General features: G+C 32.8%; 4 protein-coding genes, 1 long non-coding RNA gene and 2 pseudogenes across 8 annotated transcripts; 2 read left to right on the plus strand and 5 right to left on the minus strand.

Moving 5' to 3' along the window:
• Nucleotides 1-753: 753 nt before the first annotated feature.
• Nucleotides 754-2,107, plus strand: LOC108849576 (protein PHLOEM PROTEIN 2-LIKE A6-like). Of its 3 annotated transcripts, none has more exons than XR_008944477.1 (3): nt 754-1,407; nt 1,481-1,572; nt 1,729-2,107. XR_008944477.1 is itself a non-coding variant. In XM_018623135.2 (3 exons), the coding sequence occupies exons 1-2, from the start codon at nt 832-834 to the stop codon at nt 1,540-1,542; spliced, it is 522 nt and encodes a 173-aa protein (XP_018478637.1). In that variant the 5' UTR covers nt 754-831; the 3' UTR covers nt 1,543-1,572; nt 1,729-2,107. The 3 variants fall into 3 exon arrangements, 2 of the variants coding, with proteins under 2 accessions (XP_018478637.1, XP_018478639.1); XM_018623135.2 differs by having other exon boundaries at nt 754-1,291; XM_018623137.2 differs by having other exon boundaries at nt 754-915.
• On the minus strand, nt 2,108-3,941 carry LOC108849575 (uncharacterized; annotated as a pseudogene).
• Nucleotides 3,942-5,175: 1,234 nt separating this feature from the next.
• Nucleotides 5,176-6,541, minus strand: LOC108850449 (putative F-box/FBD/LRR-repeat protein At5g44950). 2 transcript variants are annotated; one of them, XM_057007439.1, is made up of 3 exons: nt 6,371-6,506; nt 5,734-6,306; nt 5,176-5,629 (listed from the first exon to the last, which is right to left on the minus strand). In XM_057007439.1, the coding sequence occupies exons 2-3, from the start codon at nt 6,301-6,303 to the stop codon at nt 5,360-5,362; spliced, it is 840 nt and encodes a 279-aa protein (XP_056863419.1). In that variant the 5' UTR covers nt 6,304-6,306; nt 6,371-6,506; the 3' UTR covers nt 5,176-5,359. The 2 variants fall into 2 exon arrangements, with proteins under 2 accessions (XP_056863419.1, XP_018479484.1); XM_018623982.2 differs by having other exon boundaries at nt 5,182-5,629; nt 6,416-6,541.
• Nucleotides 6,542-8,058: 1,517 nt separating this feature from the next.
• LOC108848574 (putative F-box/FBD/LRR-repeat protein At5g44950) lies at nt 8,059-10,187 on the minus strand. The gene is made up of 4 exons (XM_018621969.2): nt 10,045-10,187; nt 9,031-9,944; nt 8,804-8,944; nt 8,059-8,727 (listed from the first exon to the last, which is right to left on the minus strand). The coding sequence occupies exons 1-4, from the start codon at nt 10,157-10,159 to the stop codon at nt 8,452-8,454; spliced, it is 1,446 nt and encodes a 481-aa protein (XP_018477471.1). The 5' UTR covers nt 10,160-10,187; the 3' UTR covers nt 8,059-8,451.
• Nucleotides 10,188-14,039: 3,852 nt separating this feature from the next.
• LOC108850451 (transcription factor KUA1-like) lies at nt 14,040-15,240 on the minus strand (annotated as a pseudogene).
• A 2,197-nt stretch (nt 15,241-17,437) lies between these two features.
• On the plus strand, nt 17,438-18,763 carry LOC108848674 (uncharacterized). Its single transcript, XM_018622096.2, has one exon. It carries the CDS (start codon nt 17,607-17,609, stop codon nt 18,573-18,575), a length of 969 nt encoding a protein of 322 aa, XP_018477598.1. The 5' UTR covers nt 17,438-17,606; the 3' UTR covers nt 18,576-18,763.
• Nucleotides 18,764-24,388: 5,625 nt separating this feature from the next.
• On the minus strand, nt 24,389-25,615 carry LOC130512021 (uncharacterized). The gene is made up of 2 exons (XR_008945564.1): nt 25,453-25,615; nt 24,389-25,336 (listed from the first exon to the last, which is right to left on the minus strand). It is a non-coding gene; the product is annotated as an uncharacterized LOC130512021 (long non-coding RNA).
• Nucleotides 25,616-27,086: the final 1,471 nt, after the last annotated feature.

Here is a 27,086-nt window from a genome sequence, read left to right on the forward strand (position 1 = left end):
ATATTGTGTATCACGAAAACATATATGATCAATTAGTGGTTTCCTAAAATGTAGGAAGTTTAAATGGATTTGCTGATTTTATTTGGATAAAGATATGTTTTTAATAAAAATACAATCCAAATTTTCAAACAATTTTTTTAACTACAATCCAAGTTTCCAAACAATTTTTTTAACTACAATCCAAGTTTCCAAACAAATTTATTCTTTATAAATGCTATCCAAGTAACCAAACACACAAAAGCTTTTTAATATTCTTATCCAAATATCCAAACACACCGAAATTATACTTCAGCTTTAATAAGATAGATAAATGCCTATATTGTATTTAGAACATCATATTTTAATTAAATTTAATATTTAAAATTAAATTGTGAAGATCTAAAAAATATTTGTACGTTTGTTTTTTAATAAAACAGAAATTTATAGAACTAATTCCGCATAAATTTATAAAGGAAAACAAATAATAAGAACTTTTAAAATAAAAATTTTAAAGATCAATATTTTTGTCCTAAAACTCATAAATATGCTGAACCGGTTCTAATAAGAAATACTAGGTTTTGACCGGGGATGCCGATAGAGTTAAACGACCAATTCAAATTTCAATGACAAGTTATTGACATGCTTTAAAGATAAAATTATACATGTTGACAACTTAAATACAGTATTAACTCTTGACATTTACACCCAAAAAAAAACATTACCCACCCTTTTAATTATATTAAGACGTTGGATTATCCTTTTGCGTTCAAAACAACTTTGCAAAACACACAAGGTCAAACAACAATCAACAAAAACTCTGTTTCTGCTTTATCTTCCCCCAAAAGCTCACACATGGCTGCTACTTCAACGGTTGCAACCCGAATAGGGCCTCAAGTTTTCATCAGCTTCCAGGGACAGGATGTGCGCAACCACTTCGTAAGCTTTCTCGACCCTGCTTTGAGAAGAGCGAATATAAATGTTTTCTTAGACGAGAACGAGTTCTTGAACACAGACCTAGCTAGCCTATTGACCAGGATTGAAGAGTCCAAGATCGCAATGGTAATCTTCTCAAAGAATTACGCCGACTCAGATAGGAGCTTGGATGCGCTGGCCACGATGAAGGAACTTAGGGATCAAGGCCGTCTCATAGTGATTCCCATCTTCTACGATCTTGATCATTTGGTTGTGAAAGAACTTAGAGGAGACTTTGGCTATAGGTTTAGAGATTTGCAGCGCAGACATCTACACCAGCTAGAAAGAACTCAGAAATGGGAGGAAGCTTTAGTTACCATTGCCAGAGCCGGCCTTGAAAGTAAGCAAAGGAAGCAGCTGCTTCCGGCCGACCAAAAATAAATAGAATTTCGGCCGCGATTTGTTTTAGTTGTCTGTTAGTTGAGTTGGTTGTGGTTACTACTGCCCTGAGAACAGGTCATGAGTTACGAATATTTCTTTGCCCAAATCAATATTTCCTTATTTATCTCTTAAATGTGTTAATCAACAGGCCCAATATATTATTTTAGCTTCCAGCCCACAAAATGCTGGGACCGGCACTGCCATTGCTAACATAAGAGGCATGCCCCTAGCAGAACAAAGGTTGATTATTTGTTTTTATCCTTTATATTCTCTGTTTTATATTCTCTATTCTTGGTATGTCTTAAGTATGTTACTAGTTCAAATTCTAATTTCGGTCAGAAGCGGATAACAGTTTGAACAAGCATGTTGATATCTCTCACTTGTATGGTACGACAGTGACACGGCAGATTACCATTTCATAGAGTCAATTGTCGTCCTGATACAAAGATTTCTGGATCATGTGGCCGTGAGAGGAAACCCAAGAGAAGCTAGCCGACAAGGAGGTTTCACGGTCCCTGCAATACAACTATAAAGAGAAGCAAATCTTCAAGGAGTGGAATCCAGAAATCTCTATAAATAACAAATTTTCTCATATGCAAACCAAAAAGAAATGTTTTATTTTATTTTATACAATTTATAAATGTTTATTTGTAGTAGTGTTGTTTTCTTCTTTACCAAGTTTAGTTTTATAGTTAAAAACAGTTGTTCTGGTCATATACTCTCATACTGTATTTCGGGACTTCGGTTTACATATATAATAATATTCAGTTCCATATACGAAGGTTATTAAGACTAAAAACATAATTGTTGCTCACAATGCAAAACATAAACCAAAACATGACTTGAATTTTACAACACTAACACACAACAGACGCACGCATATAAACTAATAGGTCAAATGTAAAACAAGGTTTCTGAAGAAGAAAGAGACGCACATTCACCAATATTAGGAGAATCTATGTCGGTCATGAGACAAAGAGTGATCAATGTTCGGTCCATGAGCTACAATCCCAAGAGGGTTTATAGAAGGAAAGCTTCCATAGTAATTTTGCTTTATATGGTCCATATTCACTGTACTGCTCAACCCGGGGATTTGATAGATATCTTTCATGTAGTTAAAGAGATTTGAGTACTCCCTTATGAGTCTTTTATTGCATTTGAAGATCACCACGTAAGCCTATAACACAAACATATGGTAATTCAACAAAGCATAGATACAAACCCAAAACATAACAACTAGTTGAGCATATAAAAAAAACCTCGTCAAATCTTATGAGAGTGACAAATAACCGAATATCTGGTTCAGTCAAAGTGTTTCCACAAAGAAACCGTTGTTTTTGGAGTATTTCTTCACATATGTCCAATGCATCGAACAATTGCTTCACTGCCTATAAAGAGAAAACAAAACTTGTTGGAATCAATCTTTTCTAATACCATATCGATAGCAAGCTGCAAAGTTGCTTTACCTCATCATATGCTGTTTGAGTTGTAGCGAACCCACATTTGTAAACACCGTTATTTATCCCATGGTGTACCCATTCGTTGGTCTCACTGATTAATGATCGGAGGTTGGGAGGATAAAGATCAAGACAAGGGTTTTCCGCAATATGATTGAACTCGGTGCTGAACATTCGAAGTATCTCAGAGCTCTCATTGGTAACTATAGTCTTAAGTTTCTTATCCCAAAGAACCTACCTCAAACAATGAAAGTAATAAAGTAACAGAACTAGACTTAAAATAAGGACACACCATGTATATTAAATAATTAGTGACTTACAGGAACAGTGTATTTGCCAGTGTAGTTCAAGCTAGCAATGTCATAAAGTTCTCTAACGCTTTTCGCACCGTTGATATTGTCTCGCTCAGCTCCAGGAACCTCCGTATCTGAATCGAGAAAAACCCATCACATATGCTCATCGTTTTCTTTTGTTTTTCTCCAGAGAGGTTGAACAGACTAATAAAGAATAAGACCGGTCACATTATGTTCCGTGAAAATTGTAATGGATATGTCTAGAAAAAATGATATATGAACTGACTGTGAAGCTTATTGCTTTATCAAGTCCTTTGAGTTTTAAGACTGCGAGGCATCTAGAAGCCCATGGACAAGCGTAAGAGATGTACAAATGGTATCTTCCTGATTCAGCTGGAAACTGAGAATCATGATTCTGTGAAACAAAGTTGCGGAATGATGTTGCGGCTCTTCGAGGTTTATCTGAAATCTCGTTAGCTGATGATGCAGCCATTGCTGATCTTCACCGGAAAGTAGGAAACACAAGTTTCAGAACATTATAAAACTAGAACATACTTAAATCAAGGTGCAACAACATTTAATAACTTCAGCTGTTGCCTGTTGATGATCTTACATCTATGATACTTTTACAATCTCGACAAGCAAAATTAAGTGAGAAATTGATCAAGAGTGAGTATATAAATTATAAAAAGGGTGATTACAATTACGAATGTAAGAAAATTGGCAAGTGTGATGTAGCGAGTCTTCAACTGTTTTCTTTGGTGGTAAGTAATAAAGGATTACATCGAGTCAACTTCGGCGGGCAGAAGAGGCTAATTGGATTAGAGTGAAAAAAAAAGTCTTATCTTTTGACAAATGTTGGTATTCTCTGAAATTTTTTCGACATCTTTCATGTGAAAAGATAACAGAGAATCAGAGATCCTAGAAAGTCAACAACAATACAGTAAAATGGGCTTATCTAGAGACTTCTCAGCTCTCACATACGACAATTCGTCAAATTACGTTATTTGCATATTCGATGACGTGCATGTTTTTTACTGAAACGGAGATTGCGATCAAAGTGCATTAATCTGACTCCCCTTTTTAATTCATGGATGATTACAATCCACAGCTTTGTACAGAAACATATTAACACCTGAAGAGTTTTAACATAGTGTGATTGGTAAATATTAAATATTACAGGAAACTGAGAGTAAAAGAAAAAGGGTGTCAAGTAATTAAGAGGAAGAGAGAAAATATGATGTGAAATATTCTTTTTTTGAAACACCAAAAGAAAGAAAATAGATTTTAAGTGTCTCTTGCTTGATATCTGCAAGAACTTAATAATAGGCCTAACCACTGATGATGTGGAATGTTAAAAGAAAAAAAATAAGATGTAAAATTGTTGAAAGCAACTTACACAGTCTAATGATGATATTCTTAGAGCTTTTCCAAAAACAAAAAACAATTTTAAGAATATAGGACTTGATGTTTTAACAAGATTAGCATGTGTTACCTTTTTTTGACAACCAATAAAAACCAGACTCCTAAGGAAAATTCTCTTCTACTTTTGTCCTCTATTCTTACTTTTTTATTACATTATTGAGAAAAACTTATCAGAAACTTCTGTTGAAGATGCTCTCATTGAACAGTGACGTATTCTTACTCTTTGAGTTATTTTCCTACTTTGATGTATAAAGATTCTTTTTATTAGGATGGATCATGGAACAAAAAATGTAGAATTTACTAAGTGAATCAGGCACGAGCTGATAAGTAAGAAACAAGGCACAAGTCCTTGACTGAAACCAGTTATTGTGAATGTGTAGAGCAATGAATCAGCTCCAAAAAATAAAGTATTCATTAGGAAAGTTTTAGCAGGAGCATTTAGTTACGGTTATATAACATCTAACGAGACGAGGTTGAAATCTTATGATGGATGTCTTATATGAGATGAAGAGACTGGAACTGTTAATCACACTGTTTCAGTGCCCAATTGCTCGGCAAGTATTACAGTATTACTCCTTCCCTGTTATCTTTTTTCGAGAATGTGAATTACTAGCTGCGGATGACGAAATTAGAACAGATACCAGAGGAGATTAAACTAGTTACTTCCTGTTTTGAAGAGAAGATAGGGGAAACAATCTAACTGAATAATCTTTAAGACTTGAACATATAAGATCATCCACATAGTTAAATAATCCAAGTAGAACAAACTTGATCAAACCAAATTAAATAGATGAATTCCACTCGAATGTTAGATAAAAACATGCAATGTTCACAACTGATTAGAATCGCGTGTCAATAGACGAGTACCTGACATCTTGGAGAAAGCTTTTTGGCCGTAATAAGCTTCCTGTATAAAGTCTCTTCGTGTCTAATAGAAAGATCCTTAAAACTTACAATCAGTTTCTTGAGTACTGCTGAATTCTTAAGAAAATATTTCACTGCTTCAGTCCCAGTTCCCTCTAGAGTCAATTTGTTAATCCTAACATGCTCTAGAGTCAATGATAAACACCGAGGAACCTTTTTTAAGACAACTTTCTTTGGCTTCCAGGAAAGAGGAACGTCCTGCAAACAAATAAACGAAAACAAACTGAGTTTACAACATCACTAAATTAAATTTTAACAGATCTTAGGCAAGAATTTATATCTTATCATAAAAAAAGGCTTACCATGGTAAGATCTTCAAGAACAGGAGAAGCTAAGAGGAGCCTCTGCATGATCAAAAGACCATTACCCTCGTAAAATATATTTTCTAGATGCATGGTCTTGAGACTAGGTAGAGAAATATCAAACTTGGGACTCTCAAGCCCTACGTTTACCAGCTTTAAAGACACCAACGTCTTGCTCACATACAGATACTTAGGCATGAAATCTGCAGTCTTTACCTCAGACATTTCCTTCTCAACTTCTAGATGTTGAACTTGGCGATGAACCACTTCGTCTATCCACTCCATGACTCTCTGGCTACAGACATCGCTCCTTTTTTGATACTTTATCTTGAATTTTCGTAGACAAGATCCGCGGTTAAACTTTAGAAACATGTCCAGCATACGAGGTAAGGCTTTTACGTCATAAACGAAGTCATTGGCGTCTAAGTCCAATACGGTAACATGTAGCCATGTAAATTCCCAACTTTTAGACAAGACACTTGTCTTAGCACAATCTTTGATCGGAAGGTGTGAGAGTATTTGAGCTAGCAAATAATCCGGCAACTGACTGATTCTATCGCAACCCATCATTGACTACATCATGCATAAAAATACATAAATTAGGGTTCAAGCTTTCATATCGAAGGAGGAGTTATACCTAAAAATATATATCGAGGGACGAATTCGGGTGTGAAGAACTGACCGCTGATTTGAACTGCCGGAGAAGTCGCTATCCTAGATGTTGAGTTTCTGAGTGATATATGGAATCTAGGTTTAGGTCGACGAAAAAGATGAGAGGACGATTTTTTATAGATTTTTTTGGATTTTGATTTTCCAAAAAACTGTTTTTATCCATGATTTTGGTCAAACAGATTTCTTATTTTTTAGGAAAATTGATTTTTTTTTTTTAAATTAATTTCTTCATTAAAACCAAAATTCCTATTCTTTTGGATTCCCCTTACAATTAAATAAGGCCAAAAACAAAAAAAAAACATGATTTTGTTTCTTTTTTTTTAACTAATTTTACTTAAGTAGTATACTAGTATTTGATGGCCCGCACTTTGCACAGTATATATATATATATATATATATATATATATATATACCTAATAACTTTCAATTTAATATTTATATTTATAAAAATATTAAATTAGATATAAATTTAAAATTAATATTATAAAACATTAATATTCATATTGGTAACTAATGTATTAAATTATGTTATTTTATTTCAGATTTTATTTACGAGATGTATATTTTGGATCAATTTTGTTTTTTCTAATTATAATCAAATTAGAAAATTTAGATTTGAAATTAGACACTTATTTTATTTGTGGAATGAAAAGATATCCAGTGGCACTGAAATGATTATAAACAAACACAACCATAGGACATAAAAAAACATCCTTAGATTTTAAAAACAGTGAGACCTAAACACAAAATAATAAATTATAAAACATTACCTATGTATTATTCTCTTAGATTATATTTATATATTTTTATTATTTGTCAAATTTTTAATGTTATTTAGTATTTTAATCATAGTTTTTCGTGCCTCCGAATTCAAAAATTAAAGTTAATTTTCATTTTGTCCTTATATAGTATTTATTATTTTGGTTTCAAATATATTTTGATAATATTCATGATTTTACAGATAAATTCATTTGTTATTTTTACGTTATTCATGCATAATTACAAATTAATTTATTTTAGGTTAGGAATATAGTTTTTAATTATATATATATATATATATTATAGTTAAAATAAATATACAGTTTATATTTTACGACATATTTTCAATGATGTTGTACCTTTAATGTTAATTTTAATATTATAATAATCTCTATTTGGATTATTTTTCAGTAAAAATTAGTGAAAATGGCTATAATATAAATCACTAAATCATAAACTAAATATAAGATAACGTAATGAAGATATTATCGGTAGATATTGTTAATATCTATTTATTAGTTTGGTTACTCATTTTCATTAAAAATAATATGTTTAATAAGGTTAGGTTTAATCATTATTTTAACAAAAATATGGATTTAGTTGATGACTTGTCATTATATTCGATAAAATTATTATTTTGATAGCATTTGTGATTTTACGGATAAATTCATTATTAGTATAAATTCATTTGTCATTCTGATATTCTTCATGTATAATTACAAATAAATTTATTTTAGGTTAGGAATATGATTTTTAATATTATATATATAATATTTAACACAAGTGCACAATTTATTTTATATGACATATTTTTAATGATGATATACATTGAAACTCTTCTCCAAGAATTGTATTTTATCAAGTATACAATTATTGCATAATTGCATTGATTACTGAATGAAACCGAATATATAATATAATAACAGTGCAACACCCCCAGAGTGAAGAATCCAAATCAGAATTCAATCTGAAAAAGAACAGAAAATACTATATAATTACGAAGAGCAAGAGTGCGATTTGCTCCAGTCAATACTATATAATTAGATATAGACCAGTCTCTTAAAGGCAGAGATTGTCCATTGTTACTATAATCACTTGTTCTCAGAGAGAGGTTGTTCTGCAAACCGTAAGTGAAATCAGGAGCCTCATGTGTTCTTCCCCATCACGGTCTTGTTCTTTTAATTCCCAAGTTCAAATCCTAATAGATCTTACCAACGAAATGCAGTTTCACGAGAATTGATCATTCCCTCCTCAGTGACAAATGCTCACGTGCCCACACCAGCATCATCAGCTGATGAAAACTTGACATATGCGAGAACGCTTTATAGGTGTAAGAAGCCCCTTGTAGATATCTAGATCCTCGTCGGCCATAGGAGAATCAGTGAAACTCAAAGAAAGTTTCTTGAGTACTGCTGCATTCTCAAGAAAGTAATTCACTAGTTTTATCCCAGTTTCTTCCCTCATAATCAGTTTGTTAATCTCAACACACTCCAAAGTCGATCTTAAACAGCGAGGTACATCGGTAAGGTTGATCTGCTCTGACTCCGTTGAAACAGAAAAGTCCTGCAAACAACAAAAGATGAGTTTACCATAGTTCCATTCAAAAAATCGTTAGTCAAATCAAAGAACATATTCTTACCAAGACTAGGTTTTTCAGATTTGGGCAGCTCTCAAGAAAGGCTGGCAGAAACAGTAACGATGAGCTTGAAAACGCAGCTTGCAAATGATGTAACCTCTGAAATTCAGCAACTGGTACCAGTTTGGAATAACGATACAGGATCTGGGAGAAGAAAGACAAGTTTATATGTAACAATCATTTCATAAAATATACAATTGTGTTAGATATAATCATCAAATACTAAATACCTCTAGAGTAGGCTCAGAGATGATCATCTGTCTTACACTAGAAACCCCAATGAGAAAATCACGGATAGTATCACTCTTTGTAAGATCAATCTCACCGTCCCCAACCTTAACATTAAACTCACTATCAACATCAATCTTTACCAAGGAGCTCAAGTTCTTCACCACAATCCTATCAGACTGACTATCTTTAAAACTCATATACTCCAGCGCTGGAGCATCAATCTCAACCTCATACTCAGTACCACCACCCATCCCCAAACGAAACTCTAAACGAAACATCTTCAAACTCCGAGACCTCACACGCAGAGTCTTCACAAGATCATTACACTTCCTCACCAAATCAAGATCTTCAAGAACCGGACAACCGGAGATAAGCTTCTCCACACACAAATCACCTTCTTTACCATAACAAACATTCTCTAGACGCATGATCTTAAGACAAGGCAGAGAAACAACATCATCGACCTCCACCAGATTCCTAACCCTAACGCGCCCGAGTCTCAAGGACACCAGCGTCTCGCTCTTGTAAACACTCTTAGGCGTGAAATCGATGACGTACATCGGATTCCGAATCTCGACGACGAGATGCTTGATCCCGCGGAGATCGACGGCCGTGGAGATCCACTCGCTGATCGGGAAGGGGTTCGCGTTGCACTCGTCGTACTTGATCTCGAGCCTTTGGAGGCGCGATTCGAAGTTGTGTTCGAGGAAGGAGTCGATGAAGCTCGCGAATAGTTTCTTGTAAGGTGGGGAGATGTCTCTGTCGTTAAGGTCAAGCGTTGAGACGTTGGGCCAGAGAGACTCCCATCTCTTCGATAGAACGCTTGTTTTGACGGAGTCGATGATGGGAAGGTGGGAGAGTATCTGAGTTAGTAAAGGATCTGGCAGTTCGCTGATCCTATCGGAATTCATCGCTAGAGCCATCAACATCAATAGAGAGAGATTATCAGTCTTTGTCACAAAATCTGAGATTCGAGGATTAGAAATCCAAGGAAGGATGAGCGAAACGCTTACCGTCGCTTGATTTGTGGGCGGGATATCGCCGGACATTTGGCTCTAGGGATAGAGTTTGCAAAGTAGTTTTAGTTTCATTTTCAGAAAACTTAACCTTTTCAGTTTTTCCTTTCATTCCCTGACCAATTCGTTAGCTGACCAAGTCTTCATATTTTGTTAAAAATATAACTGTTTCTCATGTGTATTCAACAACAATTCTCTCAAACAGCAATTTTAAAATTTTTATCACAAAATAACACTAAAAAAAGTAAAATGATCAAAATAATACATTTTGTTTTGAAATTTTTAATATATATTTTTTATTTTTAAAAATTTGAACACATTCTTAAAACCTCACCCCTTAACTCTAAACTCTAGGTATTAAATTAATTAATTCAAAGGTTAAAATGCATATTTACTCTTCAATAAAAAAAATTGGTCATTTTCTTCCTTGTGATATTATTTTTGTGACAAAAACTTGGTTTGGTGATATTCTGGTATTTTTCTCTTTACACAATATTCTTGAACATAAAATATGGAACTAAACTTATTGAATTAAAATACATCTTATTAAATAAGTTTAAGTCTTTTAAAAAAACATGGTACGGAAAATATATTTTCTAACAAATAAAAAAGTTTTCAATTTTGCTTTTTTGAAAATCCATCTTATTATTATTTGAAAAATCTATCTTATTATTATTTGCCAAAATAAAGCTTGCCACAGAAAATCCATTTTATTGTTGTCAAAGTTAAGGCAGGTAAAACATCTGAATCCGAAAAATTGAACCGAATCCGCTTTGAAAAAGTAGTATTAAATCTAAACCGAAATTGGTTAAATATCCAAATGGATTCAAAATTTTGGTATTTAAAGAACCAAAACCGAATCCGACCCGGACCGAAGTATTTCAGGTACCCGAATGTATCTGAAATAGACTTATAAACGTATATATATATATTAATTATTTTAGATTTAATGTATAATAAAAACATCCAAAGTATATAAGGTACTTGAAAATATATAAAATAATCAAAATTAAATGTCTAAAATAGCTAAAGTGTACTCCAAATACCAAAAATATTTTTAAATATCTATTGATTCTCTATCCAAATTTTCAAACCAAACTAATTTAAATGTTAGATGTAGGTGTTTTACATATGTTATTCAAATTTATAAGTAATACAATATTTTCTTTATAAATTTTGAGAAATTTAAAGTATATAAATTTTTAAAATTTTAAATAATTTAAATGGATTATCCGAACCCATAAAGATCTGAATCGAACCCGGACCAAAATTTAGAAATACTCAAATGGAGCTGAAATTTTTGACTCCGAAAATCTGAAACCCGAATTAACCATAACCGAACCTGAATGGATACCCGAACGCCGACCCTTAACCAAAGTTATTATTCTATCTATTAAAGTTATTGGGTAAGATCTTTTAATAGTTTGAAAATTACCAAATAACCATATTTAGAAGATCTTAAATATATGAATTTTGAATTTTCATACATTAATTAAGATTTATTATGAATTTGTTGTAAAATATATTTAGGAAATCTATTATATTAAAAGAGAAGTCACAACCTTGATTCATGTGTGATTTTTTTAAAAATAGACCATTAACTAGAATCACTTACCATTCATTAATTACTAAACATATGATTCAGTAATATATCATTCCTAATAAATTATTCTTATAAATCAGGATTAATTAACAAACACAAATTTAAATACTTAATAAATGATTTATATTGGTGTAATTTAAATAATTCACAATTCTAGGGAACCACTTTTGTCAATTAATTATCAGTCGATGGTTATATATATGATTAATAAGATAGGCAAATAAATAAATCATGATCGTATCTTGATATTAGCATTTGTTAATAAAAAAAACACTTGTTAATAATTTTATTTTGGTCAAACACTTGATAAAATTATTAACAAATTATTTTATATAGGTAAATAGAATACATATGTTAGTGGACGGTTTATGTCAAATTATTTTATTTTAACTAAGGTTTCTAATGTGTTTTATTAAAAACTATGTTTTATTTTTTGACCTAATATTTTTTTAAATACCTAATAATATTTAACATAGCATTACAATCTACACTTTTAATAATACACTAGATTTTGATCGTCTTTTGAAAGAGCGGGTATATTTTTTGTTTTATTTTTCTTTTACTAAATTAATTTTTATATTTGAAAATTTTAATTATATTTATGTTAATATTAATTTAAATTGATATAATAGTTTCTTAAATAAATGAAATATGAAAATTTAAAATTTAAAAGAAATATAAAACAAAAAATATACCTATCCTTGAGAGGACGGATCATGCTCAATCTTTATATATATATTGGTAAGTTAAATAAAAAATAATATTCCAAAAATATATATTAAATAAAAAGATACAAATACATGTGAAAATTTGAAACAACATATTGAACAAGAAAAAATTAACGGCAAAATTATTATGTTTAAGAAAATGATAGACGCACCTCATATATATTATAATATATACCAATTTAGAATCAAAAAATAATTTTTTATATAAAAATAAATGAAAACAAACACCCGCACGGTTGTGCGGGTCGAGATCTAGTTATGAATTAAATTAGGAAAACAAATTTAAGCCATAAAATTAGGATTAGTAAATATTTCAGTGCATTTTGGGTAATTAAGTTGTAGTTTTAAGGGTTAGTTAATAAATGTATTTCAATTTTAATAGTATAGAAGATAGAAGAAGATTGAAGTATATTTTTCATATTATCTTACTTGAAATATTTATATGAATATTTAAATAGGTTAGGAGTACCCTTAAGTCCAAAATAGACCAAAAACAAAGATTTTTGGCAAGGGGACAATGATAATGTCTTTTTATTCTATTTTAGTTAATCTCTCTTTTTTATTTGATTACAAAAATAAAATCAAAAATATTAGTTATAAAATCAAAATATTAGTTTTTTGGGGTCAAAAATCAAAATATCTATACTATTATTTGCGAAGTGATTTTTCACAACGGAGCTCACACGTTAAAAGTTAGAGTGGTTAATATCGATACTACCTTATTGAATAATTTATTTATTTTTATACAATTAATCATTAAACATGAATTAGTTATAATAAAAACATTTAAAAACGTTTTTTTAATAAAAACAATTCATGTATAATTATATTGTACTATTATCCCAACTAATATTAACTTTCAGTAGATAAATTTTAGAACATATATTTATTATTTAAAATTTTGAATTCTGAATTAAAAAATCATTAAATAGTCTAGATAGTTATAAGTTTATATATTAGCTATGTTTTGATAGACATAATTGAAGATCTTAATAATTAATGAAAATTTTAAATTTAAAAAGTAAAAACACATACAAAATTGTAATATAAAGAGAAATCTACAATATTCACACATATGATTGTTTCTAATTTTATAAAATAAATTTATATATATATATATATATATAAATTTTAGTGAAATATTGTATAATATATAAATAGTTTTATGTTAAATTTGTTATTGATATTGTAAGGATATGACAATAAATTATTTTGTTGATCTTTAAATTAATACTACATTTATTAATAAATATTAGTAAGATAATTATGTCCGCGTGGCGGGCTAAACACCTAGTTAGTTATAAAATCAAAATACTAGTTACAAACGTTATTGAGATAATTATGTTGTGTTAATTGGGCCTAGAGCTGGGGATTGGTCGTAACAAAGATGCCCAAGAGGCAATATAAAGCGCACAAAATACACATACAAAATATCAAAAATCAATGATGAAAAAGAACTTAAAAATCAATTTACTAAAAATAATAATTTATTTTCCCCTTTTCATTTCTTTCTTTTTTCTTTTTTCTTTTTTCTTTTTTCTTTCACTTCCATAGATAACCAAAGCTAAACTAACAGAGCAAATCTTATTTGAATTACTTGTGACCAAAGAATTAAACTGTAATAAACCCTCCAAACCAGAGGGAGTCACTTGCGCAAATCCTTAGACCGTATGTATCATATCTGAACTATCAGAGCTAGATTCAGGTGAAATGCTGACTGTCTCGTCTCTGAACCTCCACCTAGCTTTAGCACAAGAGAGATCGGATTCTCCATTCTTGTTTGACTCTCCAAGGCTGAGCTCAGTCATACGAAGAAGCCCACTGACATCGATGGGATCTTTTGAGTGCACTGCAGTTGGTCTGAGAATCTCATGACTTTCTTCTTTCTTGGTTGGCTCATGAACATAGCCAGCAGTCCATACTGACAATGGAAACGGGTAATGTGGTGAGAGGTACGCTTGATACAGTACCGGGAACGAGCCACGTAGTTGCGGTTGAGGTTGAATAGTTGGGGTCTGTTCCCTAATGGTAGAGTTTGTTGATTCAGGTTCTTCGATTTCGAAGATGGATGGTGCATGAATGGAGGAAGTCTGGTGAACAAAATCACCACTTTGCATTTTTGTTTCCACCATCCGAATATCTCCTCCCTGCATTTCAAGATCAAGTTCATGTGAGAAGCCAATCTTTGGACCAGCCCCATCATCTCTATTCAAATGCAAACCAAGCTACACATATGGTCTATTCAATCAAACACATTATAGCTTTTTGAACCCTTTGGTTCAGTATCTATTAGCACTCTTAAAATGAGAATGCGTTCGCACACTAACCTTATGAGGAATCATATCAAGGACACTATGACGTCTTGTACGACGAGACATATTGGATTGTCTCACAAAATACTTCTGAGCATGGCTAGCAACCTGTGTTGATGTCCTCGTCGTCACATAGTTTCTAGAAATGCCTCTCCAATCACCTTTACCTAGCTTCTCTAAACCTAACAAAAACATCCTATGTTCTTCCTCTGTCCATGGAGCTCCTACAAAACCAAAAAATCAATAAACAATAAGAAATGGGATATGAATCAGAGAGATAGAGGTACCTTTCTTTCTCTCGCGGCTAGAGGAAGAGCCAGCAACGAAACCATCACCAGCGACATGGTCAGAGATATCACCCGGAGAACCCGACCCATGCCCATGGCTAAGAAGATTACACATATTAGCACTTTTCGTGATCGAACCTTTAGTGAGCCTTACACCAAAAAGCATCACCACACGATTAGGACATGTCCTAGAGTTGTGACCATTGTGATTGCAATGAGAGCATCGCCGCGTCATGACAGGAGCCAAATTTCTCATGACCAATAGGATCTGGGGAAGAGGAAGAAAGAAAGACAAACGATATCAGTTTATATATGGTCGAGTTTATTACAAGAATTAGATCTAGCTGGCTGGACTTATTGTAAGAATCTTTTAATTATTTTCTTTGATGCTGTTATATGTTATGTGTTCATATATATACACTCGGAAAAAGTTTGGTGCATCACTGATAGGTGGATTTTTCCTTTTCTTTTCCATATTGACTTTACAGTCAATGCAATGTCCATATTTGTGGATTTTTTTTGGAAAAACTTATAAATGACTTGATCTCGTATTCCAATTTAGCTGTTACTATTAAATGGTAATCTGAATTTTATCTTCAAATTTGCAAGAATATAGGATGTCTTCATTCTAAAATTTACTCTTACAATATATAGTTTTTTTTTTGACAAATACAATATATAGTTTATTACCTGTGTTTCCCTTCTTAACATGATAATAACTTAATTTACAAATTAATGCCACACCGAATCACATTTTTTCAATATATTCATGCATATCAGTTCATAATAAGCCCGTTTCTAGGTTTAGTGACTGTATAACATTATCCACGAGTCCTATGAAAGATAATTATGAATCTCTTGTACAAGATAACTAGGATAAATTTGAACCTATGTGACAAATTAATTTCTTCATGGAAATCTTCCATTCCACGGAGTTGATTTATGGAGGTTCATATTAATTCATTCACCTTATATTTATTTAGCAAAAAAAAAAAGATAACTAGGATAAGAAAATATTTATTAAAAACTTATGTTTTAATATTATAAAATCTGATTATTTCTAAATACATAATTTTCTCAGTATAGAATAATTAACTAACCTATACTATTATTTGCAAAGTGATTTTACGCAACGGAGCTCTCACGTTAAAAGTTAGAGTGGTTAATATCGATACTATCCTTAATGAATAAAATATATAATTAAGGTAAAAATAAAAACAAAAATTAATTTATTTGATTAGATAATTGATTAAAATTAATAATAGTAAGATTTATCCAAAATCTAAAAATATTTTAAAATATAAATATAATTCATATATGTATGTTGTGTTGTTATCTGAATTTTTTTAAATATAAATTTGAAGACATAAATTATATAACTAAATATTAATCAAACAAAATTCTTAATTATATATAATTGAAAAGAGAATATTAAGTGACTTTTAAGATTTATTTCTATATAGTACATATGTGTACAAAGAAATCTTTCACTTCGCAACAAAACAATCAACAAAGTCTAAAGTTTATTGCTATGTCAAATCCAGAATGAGAGAGAGAGAGGAGTTTCCGAGGTACTTCCGCAGCTTCAGTAAATTTAATCAACCCATAAACCTATCCATCAACCTGTTCGGAGGAAGCCAGTAGCTGACCTTACCTCAACCCTCCATCCTTAAGCCATAAACCAAGCAAATCTGTCAAATCTCATCAACTCTAATCTAGATCCAACAAAGTTCAGAGTGGAAAAATCTTGGGAAGAAGTCATTAGTTAGGTTCTTGTTTCTTCGACGTCCTCCTCCAGTGGAATTCCGGGGCGTGAGCCAGCCGCCTTCGTCAATGCATGCTTGGAGCTACTTTGGTGAGTGTTCAACTGAACCTACCCTCATCATATTCCTCTTGTTTCAGCGGACTCGTACATACTAAGCAAGAAATTTTTGGATAAGAAATTAAATTGTTGTGTCTTATTCTGAATGGTCAATTAACCTCTCTCTCTCTCTCTCTCTCTCTCTCTCTCTCTCTCTCTCTCTCTCTCTCTCTCTCTCTCTCTCTCTCTCTCTCTCTCTCTCTCTCTCTCTCTCTCTCTCTCTCTCTCTCTCTCATTGGGGATAATAAGTTATGATACTTAAAATGTGTGAAAATAGGTTCATTAAACATTTTTATATTTTAAATTTAATCCTTCTAATATTTATCCAATTTTAATTAAAAATTTATGTATTTATTTTGCTAAACTTTATAACTATAAGATATTTTCCAAAACTATAGTTGTGAGACTAGTTAAATATGAGCATTGTATGTCATTCTAATAAACCAAATATTAATATTTTTCCAAATTTTTATTAAAAAATAAAGAAAAATTTAATTTGTGGATTTTTGTAAATAAAAAGAAGAAAAAATTAGTGAACTCAAATGTTCCTTTGACCCTATATTTTTGGTGTCGTGTCTTTAATCCTAATTATAGAAATGTCCTTTTCTCATTCCCCAAGAAAGAAAGAAATTTTTTAACCATGAAGTAACCTTTCCTCCTCCTCCTTCCCCTCCCCTCTCTGCGTCGAGATCTCTCTCTCTTTCTCAAACTCTCGTCAACAAACAAAGTGACCACCTTCTCAGCTTCGATCTCTTCTTAATCAAACTAATGGATCTCGCGGCGGAGGAGCTTCAATTTCTCAGCATCGGAGGCATACTCCGTGAATCCACCACGATCCCCAAATTCTCCCCGAGAACATTCTACCTCATAACCCTAACCCTAATCTTCCCTCTCTCCTTCGCCATCCTCGCTCATTCCCTCTTCACTCAACCCATCCTCAACCAGCTCGACGCTTCCCCTCCCTCCGCCGACCAATCTCAGACCAACCACCAATGGACTCTCCTCTTCGTCTACCAGTTCATCTACATCATCTTCCTCTTCGCCTTCTCCCTCCTCTCCACCGCCGCCGTCGTCTTCACCGTCGCCTCCCTCTACACAAGCAAACCCGTTTCCTTCTCCTCCACCATGTCGGCCATCCCTCTCGTCCTCAAACGCCTCTTCATCACTTTCCTCTGGGTCTCTCTCTGTATGCTCGTCTACAACTCCGTCTTCTTGATGTTCCTCGTCATCCTCATCGTCGCCATCGATCTCCAGAGCGTGATCCTCGCTGTCTTCTCCATGGTTGTCATCTTTATCCTGTTTCTTGGCGTTCACGTTTACATGACTGCTTGGTGGCATTTAGCTAGCGTTGTCTCTGTTCTTGAACCTGTCTACGGGATCGCCGCCATGAGGAAGAGCTACGAGTTGCTTAAAGGGAGGACGCACATGGCGTGTTCCATGGTGTTTATGTATCTCGCTCTTTGCGGGTTCATCGCCGGTGTTTTCGGAGGCGTGGTGGTTCGTGGAGGTGATGAGTTCGGGTTGTTTGCGAGGATTGTTGTTGGAGGGTTCTTGGTTGGTGTCTTAGTCGTTGTGAATCTTGTTGGGTTGCTTGTGCAGAGTGTCTTTTACTATGTCTGCAAGAGCTTTCACCATCAGGCGATTGATAAATCCGCCTTGCACGATCATCTTGGTGGGTATCTTGGTGACTATGTGCCTTTAAAGAGCAGTGTTCAGATGGAGAATTTTGACATTTGATATAATCAAATGAAAGGATAAAAATTGTAATGTTTGTAATGCTTTATAGTCTTTGTTGTTATAGCTTTTATCTGAATTAATCTGGGGGACTAGACTGATATTGCAGATGTGTGTATGTTCCCTGTAATCTTTGTAGTGTGTTTTGTTCCAAATTGGAAGGTTAATGAAATAAAAGTTGTTACTAGACAGTTCCTTTAACTCTGTTACGTGATTTGCCTCTTAGTTTGGTCCGTTGAAGCATATATTGTACTATTTGTTTGAGTTCAAGCGCTGTCTTTGGTTATAACACCTATCAACATGATTATGAAATGAACATAACCTGCTAGCCCTTCTCAGGAAACTGAACAACGAACAGTCGGGAAGCTGTGAGAGTGGATATTGCATGTACGAACATATCATCTCCTGGTCAATTTTCACGCCTGGTGGAGATGCATGAATCTCTGTATTCCTCTGTATCAAACTGTTCCAAAAGCTGTGAGAGTGGATATTGCATGTACGAACATATCATCTCCTGGTCAATTTTCACGCCTGGTGGAGATGCATGAATCTCTGTATTCCTCTGTATCAAACTGTTTCAAAAGGTAGATGGGGGGGGGGGGGGTCTTTATCAATCATGTTGTCCGTTGCAACGCCTGCCTAACCAAGATCAAGGGTGGGCTTTAGCAAGCATCTTCTTGAGTGAAGCTCTAGAAACAAAGATGAAAGACATACAGCTATTTTCTTCGCTGCCGCCTCGAGATCTTAACAATATTTCGGAAATGACGGTCAATGACTCCAATGCAATGGTCAGGGGCCGGTCCTGAGTAATGCGTAATGAAACATTTGCAACAGACCCCCGAAATTTAGGCCCCCAAATTTTTTTTTACATAGATAATGCAACAGGCCCCCAAAATTTCAGGATCGGTTCTGGCAATGGTTACTGTACTTTACATGGATACTTTGTTTAGACACAGGGAGATAGATTTTTTTATACGACAAGACATACTCCGGAAGTCTGAGTGATCATTTCTGAGCTTGTCAATCCCTTTCATAGGAGCTGTCAGCTGATATCTACAGTCTACATGCATGCATCTCCTGTCTTCGATTTTTTATTCTTCTTTTTTTTTTATTGAACACCGGATTCTTTATTTAAGCAAGTGAAAAATAGCAAAATAATATTTCATCACTCTTTTGGCTTAGAGATGTGATGTTTAACGTATGAGTAGTTATATATTGGTATATAGATGTGATTATCTATTTCAAAATCAGCCACTATATGGTGGCTCAGTGGTAAGCGATAAAGAGGAAGTGCCTTGGATTCGACATGCGGTGGCCATCGGGGCTAACGTTAAATCACAAGAATATGTGGATTGCAGTCGGTCTCGTGTGATTAGTCTGGGACCCTCACGGTTATCAAAAAAAAAAAAGATTATCTATTTCAAAATGGTAACAACAAAAGTGTAGCAATACAAATTTTCTTATCAAAAGTTTATGAGAGATGCTTTAGAATTGTTAGGAATTGATTTCAATTCCTCTGCATCTTCCGTTTCTCTTCAAGATTTAAGCTACATCCAGTGCCGGACTAACCTTTTATATTACCCCAATCCAAATATAAAATTATGCCTTTGTGCATAATTTTTTTTTGTCAACACCTTGTGCATAATTTTTTTTGTCAATACTTTATACATAATTTATCAAGACCACAAAACAGTATAAAAACAACTTAATTTTTTATTTAGAAAAATCAAATTCCATAGTATACTAAAAATATTGATATTAAGAACATTTAATGTTGAAATACAGATCTTCTTGCATTTTTTCCTGCAAAATCATCCATTAGACTTCTATAGTCAAGTCTTTCAACCATAGCTGTCTCAATTGATAACATAGCCAATCCATTTAACCTTTCTTGTGACATGGTAGACCGCAAATAATTCTTTATCAGCTTCAACTTCGAAAAACTTCTTTCAGCTGTGGCGACCGACACCGGAATGATTAACAATATGCGATAAGCAATTTCTGTGTTTTGATAACAATCCTCCATTCTTTTCAAAAAGTCAAGCACTTCAATAGGCTTTCGAACTACTTCGGGTATTGATTCTCGAAGAATTTTTAGTTCCATAAACAAATCATCACCAACTATGTCTGAATGAGTACCATTGCGTAAAGAAGCTTCCAGATTCAAACATGATGCTCTCAATGTATCCTCACTTGCATCTCTTAGCTTTTTTAAATCAAACAAAAATCCAAAAGTTTTTTCATACCTTTTGAATTGTTCAAATCTGGACTCAAGGGAAACTAGAGCTTGATCCATGAGTGTGTTGAAATAATCAATCCTGAAACTATCCTCTGAGTTTTTTCATACCTTTCGAACTGTTTTATTTCTGACTTTTAGTTAGGGTTTTAACTATTGTATAAAATAGAAATTTACTTATAAATTGAATTTTTAACAAATTCATAAATATTGTTGAAAAGTCCAACAAATCTTATTTTAACTAAAAATGTCTAATAAGTAATCTTTTAACAAAAGAATCTATAAAATTTATTTATTTATCAATACTAATAATTTTTTTGAAAAATATGTCCCATTAATTTGGATATAAAGTCTAACAAATCTTATTCTAAATAAAAATGCCTAATAAATAATATTTTAACAAAAGAACCTACAAAATTTATATATTTATCAATATACTAATAATTTTTTTTTTTGAAAAATATGCCCCATTAATTTGGATGCCCCAATCTTTGGCTTGGGTGGCTTCCCCTCTGGGCCGGCCCTGGCTACATCCAAGAATACCCAAGAACCAGAGATGATAAAGTTCTGTCTTTTTGTCGACGATTGATAGAGTATCTATGTTAACTTTCATGTAAATTTCAGTGTGGATTCAATCAAAAAAAAAAAAAATTTCAGTGTGGATTGGTCAAATGACTTGTATATTAAGTATAGGGAAATTACTTATACTAACACATATTGTTTTTGAAATAACTAGAATAACATACAAAAAAAAAGGAAAAGATGACTTGAAGTCCAAAATACCCAATCAATAAATAGAATTAAATCAAATATAACATTTCTTTTACAGAAAATGAAAGACTCTAGCTAAGCTAGAAGCTTTGTTGAGGAAAGACAAATATGAAACTTAAAAAAAAAACACTTTCTTCCCCCACGACATCTCTCTTTCACGTGACCCACCCCCAAGAACCCTACCAAATTGTGAAATCCTCAAATTCTCGATTCTTTTTTTTATAATCGATGATTCATTATCGATTCGGTCATGTCCGCACTCTAATCTACCACTAAAACCTTTGATTCACATTGGGGAAGTAAATCCGAAGTCCACTCCATTAGTGTATGTGTCTTCATCGTGATTATAGTCAAACTGGTTTACGTTTTCTTCATTGCGACTCCGTTTCATCGTTTTTTGTTGCTTCTTAAAGAGACCTATACGAACTTGGTCAGACTTTCAGAGACGAATGAAACTTTGAAATTGTCGATAATTACCAATTTTAACCATAGGTGTGTCATGAGTTAACTTCATCAAGTTTTTCCTGCTAAGCATGTAACTCAAATCGAGATTAACATCGCCTCTATCTAGTCCGTAGTCCTAATAAACCATGTTAATCATATCTACGAAGCTTGTATTGTCTTTCACTGGAATTGCTTTGCTTCCACTTCTGCTATCAACGTGAAACATTCATTTATCCTTCTCGAATATCCACTGGCCACAAAAAACTGTAACATACATCATCGGTTTTCTTGGGATTAATGTGAAAGAATCAATTGTCAAAAAGAAAAGACATCGTGGCTTGGAGAAGAAGAAGTTTCACGGCTAAACCTAGGTTTTAATAACTGGTTCCGGTTAGTGGTCAGATTTTTTTGGTTCAATGAGTAACCAGAATTTGTTAATTCTATTACTAAACCGATTTTTGCAAATAAGTCTGTTACAACATAACTCCTTGAAAGTCTGCCATAATGTAGGCTAAAGTCTGTTATCACATAAAAGTTAGTTTTGTAAGTTATAAATCTGCAATGAAGCATACTGATTCGGATAGTTTGTTGTTTATAAATGAAGAAAATATAAGTCTGCTATCTCATGAACACGAAAATCTGCCAAATTATAAAAAGTATAAGAGAAAAATATGAGAGAGACAGAGAGACTGAAGTTAATTAACCATTCAAAACAAGACACAGCAATTTAATTTCCTATCCAAAAACTTCTTTCTTTGTATATACGAACCTAGTTCTGGGCGTTCGGATTGGGTTTTTCGGATTTTTGGGTTTTTGGTTTTACGCTCTTATGTCCCATACTAAAATTTTATTAGTACGAGTCGGGTTCGGATAATAACATTTCGGGTTCGGTTCAAAATTGTATTTCTTCTTAAAACTCATAAAATAACCATATATAGTTCGGATTCAGGTAATATCGGTTCGGTTCGAATATAACCAAAGTAAAAAAACAAAATTTTTAAACAAAATATAAAGAAAACACCTAAATTAAATAACAATTATCACACATAATATTGATAAAAGAACAGTAAAATTTTAAATCAAATATGAAAAAAGCATCATTTGTAAACAATATATATTTTCTTATAGAAAATAGACTTGTTATTTCAATGAACAAATTATAAAGTACTTATTTATAACTAACTGTGTACTTAAAACATTTATTAAAAATTTGATATATAACTTTTACATATTATATTACCACAAATATTGAATTTAATAATTGAAATATTTATATATATTTCAAAATATTTATATTGACTATTTATTTCGTATTTTTCGGGTTACATGTTCGGGTATAGTTAATGACACTTCAGGTTTGGATACTTTTTGTACCACTCTACAAGATCTGTTCAATATTTTTACATTCCGGGTCGGATAACGGGTCGGGTTTTTCGGTTCGGGTTCGGTTCGGAATTCGGGTTCTGGGCCTATACTAACCTGCTGAAACAAGAAGAATATTCTGAGGGTAGGCTCAGTTGAGCACTCACCAAAATAGCTCCAAGCAGGCATTGACGGAGGCGGCTGGCTCACGCCCCAAAGTTCCACTGGAGGAGGACGTCGACGAAAAGGAACCTAACAAATGACTTTTTCCCAAGATTTTTTCACTCTAAACTTTGTTGGGTCTAGATTAGAGTTGATGAGATCTGACAGGTTTTCTTGGTTTATGGCTTGAGGGTGAAGGGTAGGGGTTCGGCCAGCCACTAGCTTCCTACGAACAGGTTGATGGGTAGGTTTATGGGTTGATTAGATTTACTGAGGCTCCAGTTAGGCTTCAGAAACTCATCTCTCTCTCTCTCTCTCTCTCTCTCTCTCTCTCTCTCTCTCTCTCTCTCTCTCTCTCTCTCTCTCTCTCTCTCTCTCTCTCTCTCTCTCTCTCTCTCTCTCTCTCTCTCTCTCTCTCTCTCTCTCTCTCTCTCTCTCTCTCTCTCTGGATTTGACACAACAATCAACTTGAGAGCTTGTTGATTGTTTTGGGTTTACACACCTTACAATCAAGTTGTTCAGAGAACAATTGAATCACCAAAGATAGAAATAAGTTTTGATTAAAAATGACGATTAGAAATTCAAAATGAGTTTAGACAGCCTAAATAGAAAGAAATCCAAGAAAAACAAGTAGATAGGTTGCATGACAAGCATAGAAAACACAAAATCAGACAAAGACATAATTAAATTAGCTGATGTATGAGACATGTGAGTAAATTAAGATGGTTGGGGTGATGGTAATTTTGCCAAGTAGTTCTTCTTCACTTTCCAGATTCTGAATAAAGCCAACAATCTTCTCAATTAGCTTCTTGGAATTAAATTTTGTACTAGTTCTATCAGAGATTGTAAATGGATCTTCTTGCTGAACACTGGAATAAGGAATCCACTCAGGTTCATCCACATAGTTGCATCAACGAGTTTGCATCTACTCAGGTTCATCTACAAAGTGGCATCTATGGGGTTGCATCCACTCAGGTTCATCCACAGGTTCTTCTAAGGTTGACTCGTCCAGAGTTGTTTCAATAATATCTCACAGAAGATAAAGCGAAGACATGTGGCTATGCTCATAAGGATTAATCTCAAGTTATGGTCAAGCGCAAGCGGAACAACATGCTCCTTATCCGGTCACACGGCACAAGAGATGTGGCAGAGAAAACGGGAACACCAAATCAGACTGTCAGAGCTTTAAAACAAGGGAAACAAAGCACATAAGGGACTGAAAACTCCTTGAAAACAGGCGACCCAATTGACGAGAGAGAGCTCTGCCTTGAAGCAACTGAAGCCACCACAACAGGTTGTCCTCAAAAACCTAATAACCGATGTCAGCAGCATGACGGAGAGCTCAGACGATCAAGGAGGAGCGCCGTGGATGTCATCTTTTCGACTAGGGGACAAAGGTCCTCGATGGTGCGTCTCCCAACCACCTTACACTCAGAGAATGAACAGAGTAGCTCTACAAAAAACCTTGGATCAAACTAATAGAGGAGACCGACTGAACCAAGACAATGAGCAGAAATGTGATGGAAGCGATGCTTCAGAATCCGGCGGGTCTCGGATCTCAGATCTGACCCATACTTGAGCGCAGACGGCGATTACTAGAAGATCCAAGGCACCCAAGGGTCCTCCATATCATTTTTCCTCGCCGGTGTTCCCGAGAAACAAAAACGCTTTTGATTTTTAATAGATCCGGTGGAGGAGATCTATCGAACCTAGAAGCACCGCGCAAAGAGGAGAGAATTAAGGGAGAACAGCTTGGATTTGAGACGAGAACAGACAATTAACCCACCACCTGCGGTGACCGGAAACAAAGAGTCGCCGACCAACATGAGAGAAATCTAATTAACCGGCAGGATTAGGGTTGAGAGGAAGAAAGGGAGAGACTTCGGAGAAAATCATTTTTCTCACCTCTATCTCATGTTTTTCTCTTACCCGCAGAAAGTAAACTACAAAGGTGCTAGGGTTCATCCTTACCACTTACCAGACTGCACCTACAACAATATCAGCTCTTGGTATTAGAAAATTCCAATATTTGGTTTTACACAAGTTCCACCAATTATATTTTACGAGACCCAAGTGACTATTCTTTGATGTATCAAATTAATCTTGTTAAAACAAATGAATGAGATTCTCGTAATAAATTTTATTGTTTACCGCAATATTTTTATTCTTTTTTACTTTATCGACACCAAATAACCATTGTTTTCTCAAATATCTATCTACCACAAAAAAATGTTTTGATTAGTAAAACCGATGACAAAGCAATAGCATTATGATATAGAAACAATATACTACATAAGCATTATTCTCTCATTATTGTATTTTATAATATGATTGGTAGAATAGGAAATAATTTACACATAAAACTATCATATAAACTCGTTTATTATATATAAATTCTTATTTCTAAATAATATATATATTATTTGTAATATATATGTATAATTTAAAAATTTATTGACAGTAATAAATTACATTTAGTTATATTTTAAATGTGAAAATTTATTCTTTTAAAATAAAATTTTTTTTTTTAAATCTAAAACTTTCATTAAACTATTTTCGGATATTATTAATAAAATAATTAATTATAATAATTATTTTTAAGATAACTAAAAATATTTTACCAAAAACATTATACCAAAGCATTGGACAAAAAAACATTTAGAGAGCATTTGTATCAACTAAATGCATTTATAACAGTTATTGATTGGATAATACGTAACATAAATTTTATGCTAATGCTCTCTCAATTAATGCCTTCGTTTTATCGAATTAAGTTAATTTGTGGTAAGAGAATAAAAATCTATCGAACCTCAATTAAATTGGTTAAAATCTAGTAAATGAGTTACAAAAAAAAAAACAAATTTATCAAAATTAAGAATAGCCTAGATTTTGATCCGCGCAATTGCGTGGATTTTGTTTTCATTTTTATAAATATAAATATTTTTTAGAATATAAATGGTTCATATTTTTAACGTTAATAATATATTTCTTAAATGTTTATATAATTATTTCGAATACAATAATTTTATAACTTACATGTTATAATTAATCAATTGTTTAAAATCGTATGTGTTTGTCACTTCTTATTATATATTTATCTTATTGTATATGCATTTAGCAATTTAACAAATTAATATATTCATGAGAAAATATAGCTGAAAATTATTTTGTATTTCATTTAGGGTAAATTCTGATCCGCCCTTCAAAACTGGATTTCCTTTTACAAATACTTTTATGCTTATTTGATTTAAATAATATATTATAGTTTGCTAATTTTAAATCATTATATCAACATATTTAAAATAAAAATATATTATGATTAAAGTAGTTACAAAGATTAGTATTATTAGCTTTAATGAAATACATGTTAATTTTTATACATATAATATATATTTTGCTAATGTTAACCCATCTCACCAACATATTAGATTTTATTTTTGAACATAAATATTTTATATTTACGAAATTAAAATATATAAATTTATCAATTTAATACATTTTATTATATTTACCTGAATATAATAATTTTCGTTTAATAT

Source organism: Raphanus sativus, chromosome 4 (genome assembly GCF_000801105.2).
Source record: "Raphanus sativus cultivar WK10039 chromosome 4, ASM80110v3, whole genome shotgun sequence".
In the NCBI taxonomy this organism is placed as follows: domain Eukaryota; kingdom Viridiplantae; phylum Streptophyta; class Magnoliopsida; order Brassicales; family Brassicaceae; genus Raphanus; species Raphanus sativus.